This window comes from Drosophila montana, unplaced genomic scaffold, assembly GCF_035044405.1.
Source record: "Drosophila montana isolate Dmon_TW-CO22-7 unplaced genomic scaffold, ASM3504440v1 contig_3848_1, whole genome shotgun sequence".
Lineage (NCBI taxonomy): Eukaryota > Metazoa > Arthropoda > Insecta > Diptera > Drosophilidae > Drosophila > Drosophila montana.
In genome coordinates, this window is record NW_026998720.1 from 4,415,090 (window position 1) to 4,441,887 (window position 26,798).

Below are 26,798 nucleotides of genomic sequence, written 5' to 3' on the forward strand. Positions count from 1 at the left end.
TTTCGAAGGTATATATGTGTAACACAATAATTTATTATTAATACTGTTTGTTGTAAATATAGGCGCTGTTAAATATACATTTGCTATTAAAATATGAATTAAATATATAAAAATGATCCAAAAAATGTTCCATTAATTTTCAATTTTTGTTTAAAAATAATTTAAAATAATAATTTTGATTGTAAAATACAAATTGGATAAGCAAAACTTAACTGTCACATAGCCACAACTTTTGTAAAAACGTTATTTTATAAATAATTACATGGATATACGTACATGTGAGTGTGTTTGTTTGTGGGTGCATATACACCCACAACTGCGGCATGTATAGAGTATCAAGATTCACATTTTGATAGTCGCAAATTGCGGGCCAGCGTGGCCGGCAATTTGTAGCGGAAATGCATTTTGATTTACACTCATGCACAGGTGCATGCAGCTACTCTACACACACAGGCAAGCGCGCACAGATATATGCACGCTGCTGCTCATTAGGCTGTCGACAGCACCGAAAACAAATCAGCAGCATTTGACATTGACTTTTGTATGCATTAACTGCAGTTTAACGACGCGACGTCGACAGCATGACTGACCAACATTCTCACACGCACGCACACACACACGCTGCGTCTCAAAATTTGTCTCCTCAATTAACGTGCGCTTGCCGCATGTGGGTGCTACAATTGGAATACAACAGCAACAATGAAGACGTCTGCCGCTTGACCCCTCATTAATTAATCAGAAAATTTTAATTAATAAATCGCCTTTGAACTTTTTTCCCCCTCCGCCTTTGTGCATTTATAATATTAATTTAGATTTATTTTAGGCTTTCACAAAATTTAATTAAATATTCAATTCAAAACTGCCACAACGTCACTTCCGGTGTCGCTGTCGCTGCGCTGCCTGGGCACGCGTCATATTTGCAGCAGCTCTTATTTCGCTCTCTCGCTTGCTCTTGAACAGCTGCCAGTTTCTACTACCTTTTACTACGGCTATTTATCTCTCATTTGGCATTTCTCGCTTGCTTATCAATTAACCGCCTGCTTCGCCAGCTTCTAAGCAGCGGCGTAAGCAGCGACGTCGACGCAAGCGTTTAGCGTTCGGCTACATTGCAATTCGCTCGGCTAGCTTCGGCTCGCTTGTAGCGGTTTTTGTTGCTACTGCTGCTGTAGTTGTTGCATTCGTTTAATCAGCTCCATTTTGTTGTCATTTGGCTTGTAAGACAGAGAGGGCGAAGAAAGAGAGAGAGGGAGAGAGCATAAAACCCCGAAAAAAAACCAACCTGTGTGCCAATGCCATAAATTCAATTCAATTCTTACCGTCTCTCCGCGTGCATTTGAGTACGACTGTGTGTGTGTGAGTGTGTGTGTGTGTGTGTGTGCGCGCACTTATTCGTGCGATGCTCGTACGGCATTCAGTAATCATTCTGTGCTGTGGGCTGCGGGTTCTGTTCTTCGTATCGGTTCGCCTCGGTTTGGTTATAAAAGACGACGATTCCATTTCAGTTTTATGGAGTTGTCATTGAGCTTGCAAGGGTCTCGAGTCCTTACCAGTCGGTCTTCAAAGAAAGAAAAATAAAGTGCCAGAATTGAGTGTGTTCAAAAAATTCGAATTACTATTAAATATTAAATAATCGTTTGCAAAAGTTAAGAGATGCACTTCCTTGCCGTAATAGGTAAATTTTTCAAATTAAATCTAAGAAACTTCGTTTTTTTTTCATGTTAAATTTTGTTACCAAAACTTAAGCTCTGACTCACTAGTTTTAAGCCTACCTGAAAGTGTATTGCAGCAATTGCCAAAAATTTAAAGACACATTGCTGGCACGTTGAAAGAATCGAGTGTAATTACTTGTGTTTATGTGTTTACACAGAGACATTCTTGGGATTTGTTACACAAAGTTTTCCATTATCAAAAATGCGAATAGTCACGTTTTGGTTTTGGTATAGCCTTTTTATAATCCACTTGCGCGTAGCCCCAACTTTCGACGGGAAACACTTTGATAGATCCCACGCTGATAATTCGATTCAACCAAAAACATTTATAATACTTTTAATTCTAACGATCTTTACAATTGTTAAGAGTGTGAAGGAAATGCTCAACAAAGATAATTTTATTGTGAAAGTTCATTGGGTTAATAAATTACACAGCAGTTTCTGAAGTTGAATATAGAAATGATATGAAGAAAATAATTTTAAGGCCTTATTTCAAAGTAGACCAGTTACTTATGCCGTCGGAGCCTCTAGAAAATCTGGGGGTTTTTGTTTTCTTTAGTTTCATGGCTAATTAAAAAACATAACACACAGCCGAAGTCTGTCAAAAATCAGATAAAACTGTCGACTCACTCAACTTCTGAAGTACTTCAAAGCACACTCCGATATCATGCGTCACGTAGAGTTAAGATAGGTAAACAATTATCTATTTGGCAATATGAAAGAAATTTATCATCAACTGGCTAACTTCTGAGCCCCCGCAGCAAAAGCCCGATAATACGAAGCCTTGACTCAACGGCGCCAGTTAAATCTGGCAAATAGCCGCGCCCTACGATTGACCATTTGTTGATAAGGTCACCGTAGTCAAATATGTGTTGAACTTAATGCTCGTTAAAATGTGAACGTCAACAGGGCGATGCCGCAATGTTTTCATTCACTTCTTGATCAGATCTCAAGCAGTTCTCGGCATATTCTCGAAAAGTGCTTGAGCAGTTTTCCGTTAGTTCGCGATTAGCTCTTATCTCAATCAGTTCATGATTGTTTTTTAGTTTTCCGAAAAGTTCTTGATCACATTTGAATCAGTTCTATTATTTTTTGATCAGATATCGATTGGACTTGGAGCAGTTCTTGATTAGTTCGTGAGCTGTTTTCGATCATATACTGATCAGTTCTTGATCAGCTCATGATTAGTTCCTGATTGGTTCTCAAACAGTTATCGAATAGCTATCGATCAGGTCTCGATATGTTCTCAATTAGTGCTCGATTTGTTCTCGAGCAGCTCTCAATTAGCTCTTGAATAGTTATCGAATAGCTATCGATCAGGTCGCAATATGTTCTCAATAAGTGCTCGATTAGCTTTTAGCTTCGATAAGTTCTCGGGCAGCTCTCGATCAGTTCTTGAACAGTTTACAATCCGTTCTCGAGCACTTCCCTCGCTTAGCCTCTTTAGGCGAAGTGAGTTATAAAACAATTTTGTTTGGCTTCGATCAAATTTCACTAATCGCTGATATGCACTACAAAAACACTTTGATAAGCGCGACCTGGGCATAAGCACATATTAAATAATTATTTTGGAATTATAAGTATAAACTTTTATAGTCGCGCTCGTCTGAGAGATTCGATTTGCGACAATAAAACCCAATAACAAGGCACGTCACGATAACAAGCGTAGGGGTGGCTTCTGGGCTTTTCGTATTGAAGATTAGCCGAGATTTCGGCAAAAGATATATGGGCCAATTATATGTACCCGTGTCATATGCTATTAAATGATTACACAACCGCGGCGCCGGTTTTGGAGCTCTGCGTCAATTGATTATTTTGCTTAGATAATTGTGATTGAACCAGACTGTTTTCTCTTTTGTTTGTTCTTCAATATAATGAGTTTTTCAAGAGGCTTCCTCAGATAACTAAAGTTTGACAGCTTTACTTCAAAATCCCCCGAAGCGTGGTTGCAAATTATCAGTTTACGATTAGACCCTGTTTTCGCGTGCTGAAAATGCATTTGTTGTTGTTGTCGTTCATGGCAAAGTCAACAAACCGTGTGAAATATATCACAATTGACCTGAACCCCGCACCCACAATGAGCACAAAGAGTTGACTATCAGCGAGGGCTTCCGCTTTACATATGTTCAAATATAAGTAAGATAATCCGCAATTATGTTATTGTGATTATTTTCTGCGCTGATTTGCGCTTATCAGCTGTGTTTGTTTATAACATTTAATTGCATCTTAATTCTTTGATATGGGACAGAGCTACCCAGCTCCATCATGCTGATGGAAAGTTTTGAAAGTGCCATCGATCATCCACAATCACAGCTATAAAACCTGGCACTAACGTCTACCCAAGTCATTCATAAAAGCCAAAATAAAGCAATGTTCGCATCAATTTGTACAATCAGCTCAGTTAATTGACATTTGGCGACGTCTTCGTCATTTTGCCACAGCGCCTAGGCAATTGAATATGGTCTGAAGTATACAAATGCCTAAATTGATGTATGTGAAAACTATATTTGTTGTTAATTTTGTTTTATTAAGAATATTAGGACAGTTAAAAATACTTTTTTTTTATTTTTAATTTTGCTAAATTTGTATTTTTAAAGGCGTAAAACTTGTCTCCAAAAGAACAACAAGTTAAATTTAATTTAAATTTAAATATATAGTATATATATAAAAGAAATTAAGGATATCTTAGGCATGCCGAAGATTTAATGTGCTTGTAGGCATTTCCATACGGTTTGGCAGATATTTGAGAATAATGAAGCTCTTTTGTAAAGACATCTTGACAAACATAGAAGTTTTTATACAAGATCTTATTTTTCGACTGATCGTTCCTATGGCAGCTATATGATATATTAGTGCGCTGTTGATAAGATTTTGCATATATATATATGAGGAACATATTTGAAATAAAAAATGCCAAGTTTGATCTAGATACCTTAACAAACATAGAAGTTTACATGCAAGAACCTACATTTCAATCTACTGTTCCTCTGGCATACGTACTGCCTGTAACAGATAGATGAAAATATGCAAAGTTATAAGACGATAGCTTGGAAACTGGGAGTCTAGTTCTTATAGAAATAAACAGACGGACGGACTGTCAGACGGACAAGGCTATATCAACTCGGCTGTTAATGCTGATATAGAATGTATGTACGGAGATGACTTCTTCCATGCGTTACCCATTGCATGACAAAATTCTAATACCCTCCACAAGGGTATGAAAAATGAAACATTCGTTCTAACCACCTTTAATATCTGTTTTAACACAAAACTCTCACGAGATGAGTTGGCAACTTTACAGTGCAGTCGCTGATTCGAATCCAAGTCTAGCTTTTGGATGTAGTTTAAGCCAAAGGCATTAGCTGCCAACGTTTTTAAAATGTTATATATTCTATAACAATGATAATGTTGATGATAGTAACAAAATAAATTTGCTTTTGATCAGTCTAGAGTCTAGACCAATTCCGTTGTCCATCTACGGGTCGCCTATCTACATCTTTAATTGCAAGTTTTAAATTAAAAAAAAAATTAATAATTATCTGTTTTTAATCAGTCCAGACCAAATTCCAGTGTCCAAACAGTTGTTGCCTATCCTACATCTTAAATGTCATGTTTTATAATTAAAAAAAGCAAATTTTGTCTATTTGATTTTCATGAATGTTTATCACTATATTGATGAAACTGTCCCTATTCTCATGAGCCACACTGTACGATAATAGCTGTATATATTGGCGTTATCAGGCGCGTTGAGTGATAATCGCATAAAACAGAGCGCACTCCCGAAATCGTTTATCAGCGAACGACTTTGATTATAGTGGATAATATAAAATGTAAATAAATTTCAATATGGAAAATAACCAAATAAGAATTGCCCCACATTTCTTTTAGAGGGGTGTCTGGCTGGCGGCGCAGTGAGTTGGCGAAAAAAGGCCTCCAAAAAAGTTGATGGCACATTATCGCAATGAATGCAAAAGTCTTCCAATTATTTTCAGCTGACATGGCCAAAAAAACAACGCGGCTGCCATATACAACTAAACAACAGAGCCAAAATGCCACTTGACAACGTTCATGAGAAACCGATGCGAAACTGAGAAACTAAACATGCCGCATATTTCCGTTCCGCCAGGTCCAGCAACGCGATTGTTATTGTTGTTGTTAAAGTTGTTGTTATAGTTGCTGTCGCTGTTGCTGGCTTTGACATGTGCATCTCTCACTGACAACTGAGACAAAGCAGCTGGTAGCCAGAGCTCAGCATTTTTGTGCCAAGAGCGAAGCACTTAAAACGTTCAACTAAAACAAGTACAAGTGCTCTAGTAGAGAGTGCCCAACCGAAAGATACTCTGTACCCATTCGAACTTCCTATGCTACACACTATGAACAAAAACCTTTGGGATTGGTTAGGGTTTCTCAAAAGCGAAGTGATTAGAAGCCAATTTTGGTGTCTCTAACTTAACAAATATACGAGATGATCTCAAGAAACAGGGTGTTAGTATCGATATTTATCGGTGCATTGGAGTAAGCTATCGATCATTTGATTAATACTTATTCTACGCTTGTCTATTGTATATCTAGCCTATTCGGACATGGCTCGTTCGATTCGGCAGATTAATAATACTTTATGTGATCGAACATGATTTTTTCTGCCTGTTACATACAGTTGCTTAAGATCAATATACCCTTTTTTGCACATTTTTCTTAAGTACAGCGTACAAAAAATATGCAAAAAATCAGTTGAATTTCTCGTAAGTCTCCCTCTCTTTTCAATTACCCCTTTATATAGTAGGGTATAATTATTCAATCAAATCTCTTGAATATTTCGCATGACTCCCTCTCCTTTCACTTTCCCCTGTTTCAACGGCTACAGGGTATAAGAAGTCTGTAAAATCAGTTAATTTTTCGCATGTCTCTCTCGCTCTCTCTCTCCCTCTCTCTTATATGTTTTGTGCAATTTTTCACATTGTTTTGGCATCCGAAATGCAATTATCGTTTTGTTGGCGGTTTTGTTCAACACTCCGGGTAATTGTTATAGTTCCGCCGCGCCCCCTCAAAGCGAATTGCAGCCCCTTTTCAACAGCTCGCGAAGTTTTTTAATTGTTTTTCGTTGCATGCGAATTCCAATTAGAATTTGCCCCCATGTTGCATGCTGCTGCTGTCATTAACTATATCAGTTTGTATCTGCCATCTAAATACAAACAACTATCGTATATCATTTAAAACTACACGTGCACAGTCGATAATTTAGATAATTTTTGTAGCAATTAGTATTTCAAAACTTTCTACTCGTAGCACACTTGAAAATTGTTGTCAAATTGTGCGATATGGAAATGGTAGCTGCTCTTTGCTGAAGTCCACAATGTGTCTATTAATTGAGTCATAAACTTAATCTATATTTATGCTTTGAGGCTCTTCAGTATGTTATCTTTTGAATAATTGTAATTGCTGGCAGGTGTCTAACATTATCAGCAGCGGAAATGATTAGAGTAGGACAAAGGAAAGGAATGAGGGCTCTGAATGAGTTGCTGAATACTTTTCGAAAAGTCAGGTATTTGAAAGTATCTTCTGAATACAAGACATTGTTTTTGGTTAAACTTCTTTAACTTACTTACCCCTAAAGAATGCCTTAACTTAGAAAACCATGTTAAAGTTGTCTTGTAAGAAACGCCCATTTTCTAAATGGTGAAGAATATAAAAAGATATTACTACCTTTGGGTAGATCCAACTGGCATAGTTTCGAGGTAGGTCTTCCTCGTAGACCCTTCCAGTTGGCCCTCCCGATGAGCTCTTAAGCCAAAGAACGAATTTTGAATTTTTAAAACAAAGAAACATTTTAAAATTCTCAAATGCTTGACTTAATCTCAAATGTTATAAATCAAAGAACGCAAGTCTTATCAAGGTAATAATAATATGAACACTAATCTGACATTCGGAACAACATTCTAAAAAATACATATAGACATCCTCTAGACAACATAAATTCTTTAATTAGTGAACGAAAATTGAACTTTGTGCCCCAAAAGCAGTTTAAAATGCCATAAATATAAAAAATATGTTAAGAACAAATTAGAAGGCAGTGCTTATCAAATTGATTGTTTCCCTTTTTTTAGCCAAGTGCCCATAAAGAAAACTTAAATGCTTGTCCGTTTAATGGAATCATTTGTCTTCAAAGATATAATTAGTTTGTGCACAATGGAAACATGCAAATCACATTGAACATGTGCACAAATTATGACCAAAGCATGCGTACAAAGTATTGAATTTCTAATTGAAATGCTTCGAATCAGCTGCTGGGCACGTTCCCTCAAAACTTGCGTGCAGTATTTTTTTTTTTTTGTAAAAAGAAAATATCGCACATTTGTCAAAAGACATAAATCCAGAAACATTTTTCACAGCTGCTGTCGTCATTTGGAAAACGATATATATTATTATATATATATTATTTTTTGTTAATGTCAAATGGGAGCATAAATATTTGAAAGATTTGGCAAACAGTAAATAAGCAGCTTTTATTTTCTTTGCTTTCTGCCAGCTATTTGCAATTTGTGGCACTTAATTTGCCGTTTTTACGAGCTTTTTATTAACCCGTTAATGACAATATAAACACGCTGAGAGTTATGCCAATGGGTCACTGCAAATGGCTCGTTAGATCTGACAAGAGCAAATATATTTAAATTAAAAATGGAAATCAAAAGAAAGCATTAAAACAGATTTTCGCACACATGTATCTGCTTGATATTTTGCTAGTTGGGATGTCAAAATGCTTTTAACAAAAAATCGAATTAAACTTAAAAATAAAAAAGAATGTTTACGTGCTGCAAACATTAATAAAAATGCAATTAAATTTCATATATTATTTGTTAAACATTTGCTTTTATGCAGCAAGAATATATTTATTTGTTTTTTTTTTTTATATTTGTTTATTATAATAATAAAATTAATAATTAATAATAGTTATTTTAAATTGTGACTGTCAAAAGGCTTTTAAAAATAAAAAAGTTTAAAATGAAGGCATTATAGCTTCTGCGTTTGATGACATTTTCAGCGGTAGATGTTATTGTGCTATAGAATTTTCGTTTTCTCAAAAAGATAAAAGCAATTTCAATTGTGGCTTAAATTGGTATAATCATAGAATTATAGCTGGTAGTTGGGGGAATATAGGAAAATAGCTATAAAATAAAAGAGACTTTAATTGAATATACTATTCTAAAAGCTACATTTCGAATTTGGTGACTCAAGCTCTTGAAAACTAAGAGATTCAAAAAACAGAATTTCGATATCGATTTTTATCGATTGCCTGCAAACGCGGCAAGTTATCGTTTATCGGAAACCAAATCATACTGCGCGGGAACTAGGAGGACGTTTAAGTTTCTAGCTCCTATACATACTGACAGACGGACAGACGGACAGACAGACGAACAGATAGACATACGCACGGTTATGGTTAGATCGACTCGGCTATTGATGCTGTTCAAGATTATATACACATTATGGGGTCGGAGATGCTTTCTTCTGTCCGTTACATACATCTGCATAAAAACATTATACTCTTTTACCCATTTCCAATGGGTTCAGGGTATAAAAACAATTTGGTTAAAAAGATTTTCTTTTAACATTTGAAAATATTGTAAGCTTTTCAATCATTTGAGATTGCGCTTCGAAAGCTTTTAAATGACGTAAATATAAATACGTTAACGTAATTAATTTAAAATTTGACAAATTAAATGGTGGAACCATTAAACATTTAAAGAAAAAAAAAACCTTAGAACCCAAACCTTTGACTACTAACTTCCAAAGTCGAATCGTCACAAAAAAATATTCTCTGGATTTGCAGTGTAATTTAAAATAAAACAATTAGAATAATGTTTCATGTTTTTATGTTATGCAAGCATGTGAAATGTTATTAAAATCGTATACTACTGTCAAGCTCTGCATATATTATGCTGCTCTACAGCTGTTACTCTGCGCGATCATAAATTTGTGGCCTATTTTTAGCCAAGTCAAGTGCAAGGTGCTGCGGCTGTTGACGCTGCCAAAACAGACGTCGAATACAACATTATGTAGTCTTTATAGACATCAGCCCCGTTCGCCCCAACGGCCCTTCTTTGTGTGTGTTTTTTTGTTTTTGTTGTTCGTGTCTTTTATGGCACATGGCATTTCGTCGATTGCACATTTTGTGCCATTTTCATGGCCGGAAAACGCGTTCTACACAAATTTTTATGTCGGTCAAGTTGAAGTGTACCCATAAATATAAACACAATGCAAACGTAATGGGTGCATTAAACTTGCTGCGTATACTTTATGTGAACGCCGCGTATACTTGATATTTAAGCGATTTTTTTTGTTTGGTTTATTTACTTGCAGCCTGCTGTCTTTTAGCGCTCAGCGCTGCCAGTGAATGGGGCTATCCGGATCTGGACAACAATCAGGATGAGGGTAAGTGGAGCCAATCAAAACATATATGTATTTAAATTCATTTTCATCTCTGCACTCTTGTTAAAGTCCAAATTAGTTAATCAACGCTAGTTATAGGCTAGAGTGGGTCAACTGATCATTGTCAAGTGTTCCCATTCCAGTGCCCACAACGCATCCAAGTTTTGATAGCTCTACAAATGCCGTTTATTTAAATTGTGCCAAATTGCCGTGCAATTTGACTCGACAAAGTAGATGAACTTAAAGCAAGAAACGGAAACATTTGACTACGTATGGCCGCAACTTAAATACCCTACGCCAGCTATATTATATGGTTAAATAAAGCTGGTAATTTATGAGTGTGATTAAAGGCGAATAAGTTTTTCACATGGAATACGTTATTGTTCAGATCGTGTTCAGCTCCTAGGCATAGCATATAGTTGTTCGATACTGTGTATACTACATGATAATCAATATACCAAGTTTGATGCATCTGATGCATAATCTTCATAATAAATGATAAATTCCTTCTCCTTATGGTACAGGAGAATATATATTCAAGTTTTAATCAGCGTATACTGTAGAAGAGCGTAAAATCCTCGAGTTGTGCTTAAGAAACCATGTCTCAAAATCGATATTTATCAGCATCATAAAAATATGGTATAGGAGAATATGCCATATATAAAAGCTTTATTCAGTGTATACTATACTAAAACCTATATACTAATTTGGATGCATATAGATATTATGACAGAATAAGAGAAGATATTGAAAGGAAATTGTAAACTTATGGTATAGAAGAATATATATTTCGAATTTCAAGTCTCTAGCTTTTGTAGTTTTCGAGATCATACAGACTGACGGACAGACGGACATGGTTAGATTGACTCAGCTCGTCCACCTGATCAAGTATGTGTATATACTTCATGGGATCGAAGAGGCTCCCTTCTGTCGGTTACCCCTTTTACCCCCTTCTCAATGCCTTGAGTGAATAAAAGGGCATGACTATGCCTACAAATATATAAAATACTTAATAAGGTCGTAGATCTCTCTTTCGCTGCGTTACACATTTCGTGACATAATTAATCATTTCATTTCATTTGAATATTTCAACATAATTATAGACCGACTCAAGTATTACAAGCGCGATTTCCTTGCGGTCGGCTTATCCATACTCCAAATTTAAACATGTTTCTGCCTCGTATTTTAAGCATTTCCCAAGTGGGGTGGCCTTTGTGATAATGGCAAGAAGCAGAGTCCCATCAACCTGCATGTCAAGGGCGCACTGAAAGGCGAATTCAGTCCACTGAAATTTGAGAACTACGATGAGGAGCAGAGCTCGCTGCAAATGGTCAACAACGGGCACTCAAGTGAGTTGGCACTGTACTCTATACAGTTTCTATATTAATAAATTAAACCTAACCCATTCTCTTCAGTTCAACTCTCCGGCTTTGCGCATGATCTGACGCTGAGCGGAGGCGGCCTGGTCAGCGATTATGTTGTGGAGCAGATACACATGCACTGGTGGTCGGAGCACACTATCAATGACATACGGTATCCCCTCGAGATACACATTGTGCATAGGAATAAGATCTACCCGAACATGAGCATGGCTGCCAACTTTAAGGATGGCATTACGGTGCTGGGCGTGCTCTATCATGTTTCCAACACGCCCAACGAGGCCATTGACAGCATCATCAAGAGCTTGGACAGCGTGAAGAGCTATGAACGCATGAATATTCCTGCACATATCGAGGACAGTTTGGCCGTGGACGATTTGGTGCCCAGCGTGGATACCTATTTCACGTACGCTGGCTCACTGACCACACCCACCTGTGCAGAGGCCGTAACTTGGATAGTGCTAACGAACACATTTCCGGTCACACTCGACCAGGTGAATCACTTCAAGGAGATTGAGTACGAAAAGGACAAGCAGCTGCACAACAACTATCGCGAACTGCAAAGCGAGAACAATCGAGCTTTGGTCCTTGTGGTCCAGCAGGAGCGCGGCTCCGCTGGTCAGCTGTCCACGCTGGGCATGAGTCTGACCCTGCTGCTGGGCCTGGCTGCGCACAAACTTCAGCTGTAATTTGGCCATGCAGCAGCAGCAGATGCAGCCACAGAGCTACACCAAAGATTTTAACCAGAGAGCAATGACATACCAGACAATTTATACTCATTATTTGATTACAGGGTTCGAAACTCTGTTTGAAATTCAAGTAAAAACACAACATGAAATGCAACTAGTCAATTTATGTGACACTCAAAGCATGTGCCTTAAACACTAGCAATTTAAACTACGTTAATCTATTTAATAAAAGAACAGTTTTATAAGCACTTCAGCGTATTATCATTTTTTAATTTTATTTTTTTTTTGGTCAAAGCTGCGTATACGCAACTTGAAAGAGTGCCGATCGTTTAAAGTTCAAATATGCGGACCCTACAGAGTTCAAAATGTTGGTTTTTGGTTTTATTAGTCGCAATATAAATACCCAATAATATATCTAAATATAGCCGGTGAGCCACACGATTCGGCATATACATATACTATCTTCGCCACGTTTATAATTATTGGTCATTCTGATTCTTTGAACGTCGCACGGGTTGGTCAATTTTATGGATTTAGTACAGCTAGCCATAAGTACATTAAAAAATATCACCTGCTTTGGTTAGAGTGTGACTAACTATAATACAGAAAATCAGTGATAAGCATAGGACTGAACGTCAACTGACCAACCAAACCTGATGATAACATTAATGGACAGTTATTAAAATTCTATATGTACTTTATAAGGTATATATACCAGCAATGCAGCTTGATTTGTTTATAATGTTGATTTCTTGGTGATTATGGTTCACTATTTGGCGTGGTTTTATCATTCTTCTATATGTTAATCGATTTTCCTGATGAAATTAGATTTTAAATGCTAATTGGGCTTAGAATAGGTTTGTTGCATTTATCAACTGTACGTAATACAGTTCTTGCTTTAAGCTTTTGCTTATAAATCCTTTTTGGTATATTTTATATTTATTTTAAACATAAATAAATAAAAAACTTGAACTCCGAGCGATACTCTTTACAAGAATAACCCACAGCTCATTGGAAGAGGCCACGAGTTGGTCAAGCCGCTTCTTGAACTATAGATGGCGCCACATAAAACTAACTTCCTAAAAGTGTGCAACACTTTTTTGTATTTCTTTTCGAGATTTCTATTTAATTCTTGTTGTTGCTAGGGAACGCAAAATATCGGTTAAACTTTATATTTTAGGTACATTTAAAACTTTTGATGGCGTCAAACTGAATCGAGTCCCATGTTTGATGCAAATGTGATTATGGCTTTACTTATAGATTTATTCTTCATATTTAATATTTTGTTAATTTTGGCTTTGGAAAAATATCGTGTACTCCCTTTTACTATTTTAAAGCTTTTCTTTACATGTATCTTCACCTTGAAGTTTTATTTTTAATCTATCCTAAGTATTTAAGTTAGTATTTAAATTAGTATAACCATAATAAAATTTCTAATAAAATTTCTAGTGAAGTGCTCCATGATAAACATGTTGACAATGTATTGAATAAAATAATATATATTTATATAATATTTGTATTCTTTCACCTCGTAAACGCTCAGCCTTAACTCTACATTTTCGGTATTTCATTACAAGTAAACCTTATTAAAAAATATTAATAATATTTAACTCATGGCAGAACTTTCAGATTGATTCTGCCTTTAAAATTTGTATATATTTTTAAAATGTGAAGATTTGAAATATTGACTTATAAACATGTTACTTTTCTAGACTTCAAGCAGGCATATCTTTATTAAAACTGAATTTTTTTTAATAATGGATGACAATTTGTTTATGTATTATTTACTACGTCGATTAAGAATATATTAAGTTGTTCAACTAATTTATTTAAAACATTGTTGCTTGGCCTTTGGTCAAGAAATTGAAACTTGAAACCATAAATAACAAGCGAAAAGAAAGCAAACGCATTTAAGCTGACATTTTTTTGCTTTTAATTAGGCATAGTTTTTTTTTAGTTAGGCTTAACTCCGACTAACCTGCATGATTTTAAATGCTTATGAATTAATCGAAAGATGCTTATATATGCATATATGGAGTGTGTTTGTGATTTTCACGGCATCTATGAAATCAATTCGTATTCATTCATTAATTTTTTGCTGCCCCCTCTTAAGACAAGCCCAAATTCGACTCGTTTGGGCTTAAAAGTTTGTGGTATATTTTTAAAGACATCGTTTTGATTGGGGTCTTAGGCATTTAGTGTAATTTGTCAATACAAACTAAACACTATAATTAATCGGCACACATTTTTAGGCCAATAATCAAATGTGCATTAGTCATTCAAGCACCTAATCAAATGTCTAACCCGGGACTCTAGCTGGACAAATCGTTATGCGTATGCGTATAATCCACATACACGTATTACCACAGCAGACAAAGGCCAATGTCAAAATTTGAACAGTGTGAAACGTTAGCTAAACAATAAATTAATAAATTAAAAAATTACAACAACAACAAAAAAGAAAAAGAGTTTGTTACGAAAATTCAAATTTATGATGCGTCTGCATTCACTTTTATTTATTTTTTTTATCAACATTTTATTTTAGACTACATTTAGTTTAGATAAGCCCAACTTTTGATTTAGGATTTGCGAAATGTGTGTGTTTTACATTAAATGAATGCAAACCCTTCGGTTTCACATTACGAACGGAAGTTGATCAGAGATTGTTTTTTAATAAAAGATATTTATATACAAATATATATTTTTGCATATTTATTATAAATGGAGCGTACGAAATTCGCTTCGAATTCCCCACCTTGCTTTGGGTCATGCCTCATGGCAAGTGGCGTGAGAAAGTGTGAAACCTGTTTTAATAAGTAGCTCCGGCTAGACATAGCTCGAGATCCGTGAAGGTTGAAGGTTGTTCGCCCCCAGATAATGTGTGTGCTCTCCATAAATTTGAACTGCATTTGGTTCTTGCACAAGCTGACCCATTTAATGCTTGGCTTAGTACTATGGCAACATTTGTAAAGAGTGCAGCGTGGGCTATTTTAGTATTCTCTTTTATAATTGGATTACATTTTAATTTGTGCGCTCAAAACATTTACCCCAACTGCATGGCATCTTCATGTTAACAGTCCAGCCAATTAGCTTAGTTAATGTCAGTCTAGCAACTATTTAAAATTTGGATATGTTTGTTATGACAACTCATTTCCGTTGTCAGAGTTTAGCCCTAAACTAAATTCGTTAATCAAATCGCATGAAAAGCAGAGCTTTCAAATTACAAACTGATTTACCTTCACTTTTGTGTCGCATCATAACTAACTAATGGCTGAGTTTCGATTTTATATACTTATCTACACATATATCTACGGGCATTTGTATCAATTTGGCGCATTTAGAGTAAAAAAAATAATATATTTAAGTATGTTTGTATAAATGTATCGCATAATACTTACACTGAACGCACACAATAAATATCTAGACCTTGGCGCACTCTTGACAGCCCGCAAAATCGGGCGACTGCACGTCTCCAGCTTATTCCTATTTCCATTTCCAAATCCATTTGCATTTGAATTTGCATTTTATAGTTCAGTTGGTTGTCAATAAAGTACAGTCACACAATGCACCATAGCCAAAGCGATTGTAATCGATTGTAACCTCGTCTCTGACAATCGATATTTGCATAACAATCGGCTGAGACATTCAATTTAAGTGCAAAATTTTTAGACAGCCCACCAAATTGCGAAGTTTTTTTTTATTATATTTTTAACACTTTTTCTATTCATATGTTAATTAACATTTTTATTTTTTTGACATAATTAATTTAAATTAATAAAAGTTTGCAAGAATTTGCTTGATTAAGTGTGTGTTAATGGGCTAGTTTTTTATTTTCTATCATTTTCGACACACTTTTTTGTTAGAAATCGAAACAATCGGAGGAAACATATAATACAGTAGAGATTAAAATTAAAAAATTAAAATTACTATATTCAAATATTGATATATATATAATGAAAAATATAAAAAATGTAAATATTATTACAATAATAATTTTTCTGTACTAAGAAGCAAACACGAGTGTGAATAAGACTAAAATTAAGAAAGAATTTGTACTTAATTTCAGATTAAGTTATAATTTTCTTTTGGACTTTTTGTCTAAAATCACAGCAACATAAAATCCAAAATAATTGGTGAATTCAGAATTGAAAATACACAAAATATGAGGATTGTTGCGCATTACTTGTTATTCTATAGCTTATTTACTTTTTTTTCTACTTTTTTCATACCCTATTTTCTCCGTCTTTTCTAAGTTATTCTTTTCTAACTTAATTTTCATTCTTAAATAATATACCTACTTAAGATTATCTAATTTTTATGTATGACATTTTTTTTTTTTTACTTATAATACCATTCTTCTTAGCTGCAGACTCTAATAACGTTTCTGACAATAGGGCATAGCTCGCTGGCGAATAAAATAACTCAATCCCGTTGGTGATGATATTAGAAATATATGTTTTCTGTTAAGACTTTTAGTTTTTAATTTTGCTATTCTAATGTATTAAGTACATCAGTTAACATTCGTTTTTTCGACCATTAACATAAAATAAATAAATTAAAAAAGTTTAAATAGGTGAATTACAAACCTCATGTGCGAATGATAAATTGATTTGTAAGGTTCAAGGAAGATATACATTCTTGAATAAGGCAAACGTGTTGTTTTGCCCACTATACTAATATTTATCCATTTTTTAATATATTTAATTTGGCACACTCTGATTTACTAAAAAATAAAATAAAATTAAAGACGTTTTGTGTAAAATTATTTTTGATAGTAAAGCTGATTTTTTAATATGTAATTAGTTAATTAATAATTGTCTTTAATATTTTAATAATTTAATTAAATTAAGTTTTAATTAAATATAAATATTTTATAACTGTTAAGGAAAATAATTAATTAATTAAATTTAATCAAAGAACTTTCAGTGTTTTAATAAAAGCTTATATATTTTTTAATTGAGAGGAATATTATGCTATTTTTTTAAAATTGTTTAATTTGGCTACAATTTAGACCTAAAAATTGTATCATTATAAACATAAAACAAGCCTTTTCCTATTTTAGTGTGATTGAAAAATTCTTAAAACGCTGAGCTACAAATATCTTAAATATAGTATCATTAGCATGCAATTCCGGCTATTGGACAGTTGCTGTTGGAACTTATCTGAAAAGTTTCTAAAGTTTAACCAGATAATATTAGTTGTGATTGAAAATTTGTATGTGAATCAGTTGCATTAACATAAACGAATGTTTATCTGGGCTAAGTTAAAGGGTAAAGCAGACAAACAACTTTGCTTTGGCCATTGTCAAGTTGATTTGTTGGCCCCAAACAAAGACTGTTGTGAGGCGTTACAAAAAAGCCCACTGCCACTTGCCACCCCAAAACAAAAGTGTTTCAGCGCCCCACACTAGCTGCCTCCCGTTCACACTGCCTCGCTCCATCCCGCTCTGTCTTTATGAATATGCAATGCTGACTGTTGCAACCATATATTTTTTTCATTATTATTATTTTTATTGTTGTTGAGCAGCTGCTGTGGCTGCTGTTTCATTATTTGTTTCCGATTGAAAGAAAAACTTGTTGGCGACCACGCATTAAACATGACGTGCTTCGTGGCTCGTATAAAAGAGGTTGTCAGCGCTTGACCCAACATCACAACCACTTGACCCACAGAGCGAGCGAGAGTCGCAGCGAGTCGCAACTAACTAAGTTCCAGCCTAAGCAACAGCATGAAGATATTTGTGGTGCGTTTTGTGGATTAAGCGGGATATATATTTAATGGATTTCAATAGGATCTAAATGGGATATATACGCTCTCTTTTCCAGACGATTCTCGTAGCCACTTTGGCGCTGGCCCGTGCCGACATCAGCCTCACGCAGCAAGGCTACAACTACAGGCAGCAGCAGCAGCAGCAGCAGCAGCCGACTGTTGTGGCACATTTGCTTAACCAGCAGTTGCAGCAGCAGCAACAGCAGCAGCAGTCACAGTCATCCCATCCAGTGCTGCCACCGCTGTCCGTGCCATTGCCCTATCTGCCGCCCTCTGGCCAGTACCAGCCGCAGCAGCAGCAACAGCAGCAGCGCCCCATTGCTGCCGCATTCCCCATGCCCGCCAATTTTCCAGTCAATTTCCAGACAGCTCCACTGACCCAGACGCGTCGGTCGCGTCCACGTGTTCGCATTCCCAAGAAGCCCATTGTCACCAAGAACTTCTTCATACACACGGCGCCCGAGGAGTCGGACGATGAGATTCAGGATGAGCTGCAGCAGCTGAATCAGCAGCCGCGCAATCACTACAACGTCCTGTTCGTGAAGACGCCCGCTCAGACGAACCGCGCCGCTGCGCTCAATCTGGCCAAGACCCTGAAGCAGGAGAAGACGGTGGTGTATGTGCTGGCCAAGAAGACAACGGCCGCTGATCTGCAGGATGCCATTGCCGATGCGCCACAGCATATTAACAAGCCGGAGGTGTTCTTCATTAAGTATCGCACGCCCGAGGAGGCGCTCAATGCCCAGCGTCAGATTCAGACCCAATACGATGCGTTGGGCGGCAGCTCCACCATTACCGACGAGGGCCTGGCGCCAATTACCTCGGTCGTGGGCTCTCTGGACGCACCCGAGGAGGAGGAAGAGGAGCAGCAGCAACAGCAACAGGCCATCGAGGGCAACGGCAATCTCAACATCAATGCCCCAATTAACAATCAATATCTGCCCTCGAATCAGTTCTAAAGTATCTTCATTGCTCAACCAGTGCGAATCTTAGTTAGTTAGTCACATTCCCCCAGTTGAACTCATAAATGCGAGTTGTTGTTGTTGTCTAAGTAAATAAGTAATTTTATAGATGTGTAAGTCAATTTGAAACCAGTTTGTATTAAAGGTTCACAATTGTATTCAAATAATGCAGTTGCATTTCGTTTTGCTTCGTGCTTTCTTAGGCTCCAGCGTTTTTCACCTAGGTTTCACATTCTAAAGTGATTTTGCATGACTGATTAACTAACTAATTGACTTTTTGTTTACTATTCAATCGGTTTCAGTCATTTTAAAAGACCTTTGGGAAGATTCTTTTTGCGGACAGTCGGCCTCCAAGGCTGTATAGCTAGATACTAGTCACTTTATTTAACCAATATATTGAAATTGTAAATCTCTATATATAAAACTGTTTGTCCTGACTGACTGACTGACTGACTGACTGATTGGTGATCAACGCACAGCCCAAAACGTAAGAGCTAGGAAGCTGAAATTTTCACTTGGTTTCCTTATGTGATGTAGGTGCACGTTAAGACGGGGTTTTAAGTTGTGGGGGTTTTAAGTTGTGTCCGATTTGCTTCAAACTTATTTTCAAAGCTCTACATAAGAACTTAATGTATATGTGTTTCAGCTATTTGGGAAATTCCACCCACAACAGTGGTTAATTAGCGGAAAATGGTTGTATGCAAGTTTTTTGTTTACCATCCGATCGGCCCCAAACTCATTTTCAACGAACTATGTTCAAATTCATTTGAGGGGTGTTTCACACTTTTTGAAAAATCCATCCCTCCTTGGTGCAAATGGGGGTCGAAGATTTGGTGAATGACGTTTTGTGTTCAAATTTATTTCCAAACATCTATAAGAAAAATCATTTGAGACGTGTTTCACATTTGTCGCAAAATCTAAACTCCTTCGGTGGAAAATGCATTTCAAAGATTTTTTTGGTGAATTTTAAGTTTTGTTCGATTTGCATAAAAAGTTGTTTGATTCCCGTCCGATCAGTTTCAAAATCATTTTCAAAGCTTTTTGAAAACATTGTTTTTATAACATACGTGCCACGGGCAAGGCCGGGCTATACCCGCTAGTATAATATAAATAGCTCGAAAAAATTTAGTCCGACCTTGGATAGATAGATCTGATTGGACTCCTGAAAACCTGACCATACCTATAAGCATGTCCGACAGTTTTGAAGCTATCGTCTTGAAACTTTGCATATGCCTGTCTTTCTGCCTAGCCGGTTCGGACCAGCGGAAACGAAGGTTATTGCATGGAAACCGGCTCGACCAAACTCGGGACTTATTAGTTCCACTATGACCATCATATACATGCAAGCTCTTGTATAAAAAACTTCTTGCTTCTCAAGATATCTTGACCAAATTTTGCATATATTAGTTTCTCTATGCTGCTTTTATTTAAGCCAATCAAAATTCGCACTTCTTAGCATATAGCTGTCTAGGAAGTATTGGCCAAAAAAGAGTTTTTTTCTGGCTAAATATTCTGTTTTCCAAGATATTTTCATAAAACTCAGCATTTGCAAGCTTTACAATTTCCACATATGTGCATAGCCGTACATAAAATGAATTCAAGGATATTGAATCTTCGGCTAGTCGAAGATATCCTTACTGTCTCGTTTTTTTAAGATTCGACTTTATTTAAGCGATATATATTGCAATTATAACAATGAACCGGTTTTACACCCAATAGCATTAAATTCAGGGAAATTTAAAAATATGTTTGAAAGTATGCAGCAGTATATCCCTCAATCTGAGGACAATTGGCACAGCCACGGATTTTGCCGATTATGAAATCGTAGAAGTACGCCATTTTGGATGCGACAAGTGGATCGCACTCGTCGCAGTGGTAAAGGCAGACGATACTAATGCTGGATATGCCAACCAGTTTTTTATTATAGACCAATGGACTGCCAGTTTCTTTAATGCGATTGCCACTTAAATTGTTAATTAGCGTGCACAGATGTCCAAAGTCTATTTTTTGATTGTGCGATAATACAGATTTCGAATAACATTCTCTATATGACATCGCTTTCAATTTTACGGTACGTAATTGGGTCCCATTTGCTTTTGGTTTATTTACCCACTGCCAGCCGGTGAGCCTTAAGATGGCGTCTGTTGGCGGCGTCTGCCAATCAAGTTGAATGGGCCGGATATTGGTCGAGTACTCGAACTTCGATCTGCTGCGTATCATACTTATGTCGTTCACTAGCGTTATGGGATCGAAAAGGGCATGAATAATCACATAGTCGATGTGATGGATTTCTGCTTCATGCGCATTCGATAGATCCTGAATGCCCGCAACTATCCGGGCATTTGCCCAATCGAGCTCGTGCACGCATTGCGCGGAGCTAAGTACCCAATGTAAGGCGACGATGACACCGCTGCACAAATGCCCCTGCTCAGTGTGATTTATGGACACCTGATAGGGCGCCGCACCCGGCTCGGCTATGACATATTCATTGCCATGATCTCCACGACCACGTTGACACTTAGCCAAACATGAAAATGGCAGGCTCAACAATAAGAGTGGCCAAATTATTGAGCAGTTTCGAGATTTATTCTGGCGCCTTTGCATGTCAAAGATTAACTAAACTCCAAACAGAAAACAGCCGCATCGAGCCAATTATTCAAGGTGTACTAAATTAACATCCAAGACGAATGGATTTTTGTTTCGTGCTCTTATTGCGACAATTTCATTCAAAGTAGCTATTTGTAGTTATTTGTGGTAATTGGTGGTGATTTTTTCGAGGGGTATTTAAAGTTAGAAACCAGCGCTTGTGGTGGCTGTGAGATGGCTTTGCTCCTGAGTGTGTATACAAAAAACGTTGCAAATTCATTAAAAATTATTTTCTTTCTCTTTATAGCAAGCTCAGAAACTCATCTTCGCCTTTATAAAACCAAATTTAATTGTAAAACACGGAAAAATCTAAATTTCTAATTTCAAGCTTTTGATTGGTTAGTGTAGACTAAGTAGCTTTTTTTATGCCCTTTCAGAGGGTATTTTAATTTTGTTTATCTGAGATTCGGTTACTTAGCCTCATATAAAGTGACTGTCAACAACTTGAGGCCGTATTCCTTGATCAATTGCAATGGGATTTACTTCTCCAAACTGGCTGCTCCTCCCCTGCAGCAGCTGCCTCGGACTCGTGCAGACTGAGATGGGTGCGTATGAAGTCATGATAGTAGGCAATGCTGGCACTGGCATCGGGCTTGCCCTTGGCACAGGGCATGCCCCAATTGACGAGCGCCACTAGTTTGCCATTGTGCACCAGGGGGCCGCCGGAGTCGCCGTGGCATGCGCCCCGCCCCTTATCATTATAAGTACAGACATGGCCAATATCCACGTGGCTGCTATTGCCGTGCGCCTCGCGGCACTGCTCGAAGGGCACATATTCCACCTCTAGACGTTGCAGCTTGGCGGGCACCTCGCCGCCCAGCGACAATGTGCCCCAGCCGGTTAGCAGCAGCCAGTCACCCGGCACCAGCGGCTCATGGCTCAGCTCCACGGGCTGGGTGGCATTGTCGAAGGCAATCGATTCGTTCAGATGCAGCAGCGCAATATCATTCCGGTATTTGCGCGGCTCATAGCCGCAGTGCTCGATGATTCTGTCCGGATAATAGTATTTGGACACGTTCTGCTGCAGATCCTGTGTGCCGGTGAGCACACGGAATGCATTAGGCGCTTTGCGGTGTATGCAGTGCGCCGCGGTCAGTATCCAGTGTTCATCAATGATGGCGCCGCCACAGGAATGTTGGCCACTGTTGGCGCCCTGCAACGATATTTGATAGGGCGCCATGCCCTCGGGTGCATCCTCGCCGCCCACAATGCGCTGGCCGGTGTATTGGGGCGGATAAAGCAACTCCTCCAGCTGCACGGAGCGAGCCACAAGGAGCGACATGGTCAGCAGCAGCAGCAGCAACAGCATATTGTATGTGGACTGGATGTGGCATGCCACGAGGTGTTGCTTTTATGGCTTCTTGGAGTGCCCGCTTGATATGCGCGTCACGTAAGCTCTAGATTTGGCAGGGGTTGTCCGTATATACTACATATAAATAAGGTCTCTGTAGATAAGGTGGGTGTTCACGCTGGGAACACGCGTGTAAATGGAATACATAAGCAGTCCATGATAGATAGCCTAACTTTGATTGGTAACCCTTGAATTTTTCTTGAAATAGGATTATATATAATCTATAGATTGTAGTTTAAAGAGTACGTTGTACAGCAAGGGTTCCGGGTTTGATTGTTTTTTTGATTTTCATTTTTGTAAACAAATCTAAAAACACAAGGGAAATTTAGAGTGTTTCGGTTTACGGTTTGAACCAACGCCTTGGTCCGGTGTGAGACTTTGGTTAGCCACATTTGAAATCTTTCACAACCTTGTCCTTAGGTCTCAAAGGTTTAAGCTATAGATTTTATGCAGAATCAGCTTCTACATATATAAATATTTACTGTACAAATAAAATGATCTTATTTATTTATTTATTTTTAAATAATCCAATTCGGCATTAATTTTAAATTGACTAATTTGTTTTTCTAGGCTTAAGTTTTGGTTCAAAATATATATAAAATTGGAATTTCAAGTTCAAACACTAAAAGTATTCAAACATTATCAAGCATTTATAGGTTAGGTTAAAAGTTTAAGAAAATCTTTAAGAAAAATAAAGATATATATATTTAAAAATGTAAATAAATAATTAAAAATGTAAATAACTATTTAAAAATGTAAACAAATTTCAACTTACATTTACATCTGTAATATCTTGGCCAAATTTCATAATATAAATATCTGCATTTATAGGTTATGTTCAAAGTTCTCGAGCATAAGTTTCACGTAATAATAAAAAATCCCAGGCTATTACTTAAGTTTAAAATTAAACTTTTTTTGGGATTTAACTAGGCTTTGATTTTAATATTTTTAATTCCTTAGATAAATTTACAGGAGGGTGGTATTTTAAGGTTAGGTTGAGAGTTATTGAGCATAAGCAAAACTTCGTCTTAAAATCAATAAAAATATCAACAAATTTAAATAAATTTCATTCGTAATTTTTTCGTATTTGGCTAGGTTAGGCTTTGAAGCTTGTAATACCCTAGCCAAATTTTATAAATATGGTGGCATTTATAGGTTAGGTTGAGAGTTCTTGAGCAGAGCTCATACGCAATAACATTGTAAACTGAGTAATAGTAGTATATTTCAATACATTTCAAAACTTAGTGTTCAGTTTGGATTGCCTGTGTAGAGATTGAAAGTTGAATACCTTATAGGTTAGGTTGAATGTTTCTAAACTGCGCGTAATAATAATTAGTTATTATTAGTTTATAATAATTAGTTTTAGGGACTGATTAGAACTAATTCAGTTTAGTTTTTTATTTTTGATTTGGTTGTTGTTTATTAGTAGCTAGCTCCCAGCTGTGTGTTAGATAATAAGTATAGTATGCTTAGTATGCTTATCAGCCGATAATTACCCAACTGGTGCTCGCTTTTGGTAGCCGACTTAGCTAATAATAGACAATTATTTGAGTCATTTGACAATTAGCCATGCGCTTCGATATAATTTTTATGACTAAGAGTTCAGTTTGGGTAAGGGGAACTTCGGCAAAAAGGATCTTCGACTGATCGTTTTCCAAAACAAGTTAATAAAGCGATAAATAAACGATGGTTGGTTTTACAGGTTCATAATTTGTTCATAAATATTTTATTCTTTTGCGATATATGTATGTATGATAAAATTAACAATATTTGGAATTAAGGTCTAAAGTCTTTAAAGCTGTATAAGTATATATGTATTAACATCTAATTTTTGTTCGGTTTGGCTTTTATTCGCCTTGCTTTTGTTCCTACTGCGCTCTGTGCCTAGCAGCTCCTAACAGGCCTTGCCCTGCTCAGTCATCATCTCGCTGATCCAGTTGAGATAATATACCACCGAGGCATAGACATCTGGATAGCCCAGGGCGCATGCCTCACCCCAATTGACAATGCCGACAAGCGTTTGATTCGCATCGATCAGCGGGCCGCCTGAATCGCCATGGCAGGAGCCTTCGCCCTCCTTGGTGAAGCTGCAGATGTGTCCCTCGCCCACCCAGGTGGCATTGCGCACCTTCGACTTGCAGCTCGAGTGCTCCACATAGGCCAGATCAATCTTTTGCAGCTGGGTAACATATCTGCCCCAGGCTTTGGTGCTGCCCCAGCCGGCTAGTGTGACTTTATCGCCTGCTTTCAAACTATCCACGCTCGCCAATTTGATGGGCTGTGTGCGTTCATTATAGACAATGGGCGTGGCCGTGTGTATAAGCGCAATATCATTGTGATAGATGGGCTGATCATGCTGGCAGTGCTTCTTGGCCGCATCCACCAGATACTCCGCGCCCGGTTTTGTATAATCATTGGTGCCGGTGACAATCTTAAGATACTGTATGGGCCACTCCAGGCAGTGGGCGGCTGTCAGAATCCATTGCTCGGCTATAATGCTGCCTCCACAGACATGTTCGCCAAATGTGCTCATTATGGAGACCTGATAGGGCGCCCAGCCCTCAGGTGCATCGGTGCCACCCACAATACGTGACTCGGGACGCACCACATCCAAATCCAGCTGGCGGCTCAACTGTCGACCTGATCCTAGTTCGCGTGCCTCGCACTGGGCAACGATCAACAGCGCGACGTTAAGTAAAATTAGCAGCTTCATCTTATATAGGGTATATTGTTTGCTTTTCGAATTTCGATTTCGAATTGTGGACATTTAGTGGTACCGTTTTCCTTTTATAGTCGGCTACCTGTTACGGCTTATCTGTTCGCAGCTTTCTTTGAAAACGCGAATCGTTAAGATAAGAGCTGAACTCGATTCTGGGGAAGTTCCGATAGTGACATTACCATAGCCAATACACTGATAAGGCAGAATTCGCGTAAAGCCGAAGAAGTACCGCCACTCGTCAGCGGCCAAGCGAATGACAACAATCAAATCTTAGCTATGACAACAAATTACTCATACGCCCCGTGGCCGCACTTTGATCGCGAACTGCCAGACACGCGATAATGTCGTAATCTGTGGCTAGCGGAACTGCCAATTAAATATTAGACAACAAAAGCCCATAGTAATAGTATGAATTTCTGTTTGGAATAATTCCAAAAAGATAGAGAACTCATTAACAAATCAGTCGTGCACTGTAAAAAAATTTGAAATCAAGGCAAAGTCGGTCGATTCACGGTCCAAGTTCCTGTTCGGTGTGGGAATCTTTTTATTTGACATTCAGTAAGCAAGATTTTGGTTCATGTCTTGGTTTGTTATGTTGAAAAAATACAGCTCGGATGGGTCTAAGTTTGGGCTTTTGTTAGGCAACTAGCTTCGTTGAGAGTTTTGCACTTAGTAAAAAATAAATTGGGATTCCGAATTCGAAACGGTTTAAAAGCAGCCTTTGTTTTAATTTAATCACTTACCATTTTAGGCTTCGTTTGATTTCGAATTTAAATTTAATTTCACAAGTAAACTCAATTTTTTCTCTTTACTTTATGGCAAAAAGTAACACCAAGTGTCAACTAAAAATTTAGCTCAAATGATTATTTTTTGTTTTAATTAGAATTAGATTTCAACATTAAATTGCTTTACACAAAATAATGCTCTTGCTCTCCATATCTATCTCACTCGCCCTCTTTATCTCTCTCTCTCTTTCTCTTTGTTTCTCTCGCTAAAAGACGTTCAGCGGACAAGCGCGGAGTACCCGGTTTGCGTCTAGGGGGATACTTTTTAATCAGCGCAGTCTAGTTGTTAGTTTAATACTCTAATTAATTATTGTTTTTTACTTTAATACCAATTAGAGCTACATATAATTATAAATAATGGTTTA

The 26,798-nt window shown here is 37.3% G+C and overlaps 4 protein-coding genes across 4 annotated transcripts; 2 read left to right on the forward strand and 2 right to left on the reverse strand.

Annotated features, from left to right (window-relative positions):
• Window positions 1-1,529: 1,529 nt before the first annotated feature.
• Window positions 1,530-12,452, forward strand: CAH7 (Carbonic anhydrase 7). The gene is made up of 4 exons (XM_064696972.1): window positions 1,530-1,672; window positions 10,068-10,139; window positions 11,327-11,485; window positions 11,552-12,452. Exons 1-4 carry the CDS (start codon window positions 1,651-1,653, stop codon window positions 12,202-12,204), a joined length of 906 nt encoding a protein of 301 aa, XP_064553042.1. The 5' UTR covers window positions 1,530-1,650; the 3' UTR covers window positions 12,205-12,452.
• A 5,312-nt stretch (window positions 12,453-17,764) lies between these two features.
• On the forward strand, window positions 17,765-18,985 carry TwdlW (TweedleW). Its single transcript, XM_064697063.1, has 2 exons — window positions 17,765-17,944; window positions 18,027-18,985. The coding sequence occupies exons 1-2, from the start codon at window positions 17,930-17,932 to the stop codon at window positions 18,927-18,929; spliced, it is 918 nt and encodes a 305-aa protein (XP_064553133.1). The 5' UTR covers window positions 17,765-17,929; the 3' UTR covers window positions 18,930-18,985.
• A 2,808-nt stretch (window positions 18,986-21,793) lies between these two features.
• On the reverse strand, window positions 21,794-22,906 carry LOC135438690 (chymotrypsin-2). The gene has a single exon (XM_064697098.1). The coding sequence runs from the start codon at window positions 22,885-22,887 to the stop codon at window positions 22,042-22,044; it is 846 nt and encodes a 281-aa protein (XP_064553168.1). The 5' UTR covers window positions 22,888-22,906; the 3' UTR covers window positions 21,794-22,041.
• A 1,735-nt stretch (window positions 22,907-24,641) lies between these two features.
• Window positions 24,642-26,100, reverse strand: LOC135438332 (chymotrypsin-1). The gene has a single exon (XM_064696616.1). The coding sequence runs from the start codon at window positions 25,694-25,696 to the stop codon at window positions 24,824-24,826; it is 873 nt and encodes a 290-aa protein (XP_064552686.1). The 5' UTR covers window positions 25,697-26,100; the 3' UTR covers window positions 24,642-24,823.
• Window positions 26,101-26,798: the final 698 nt, after the last annotated feature.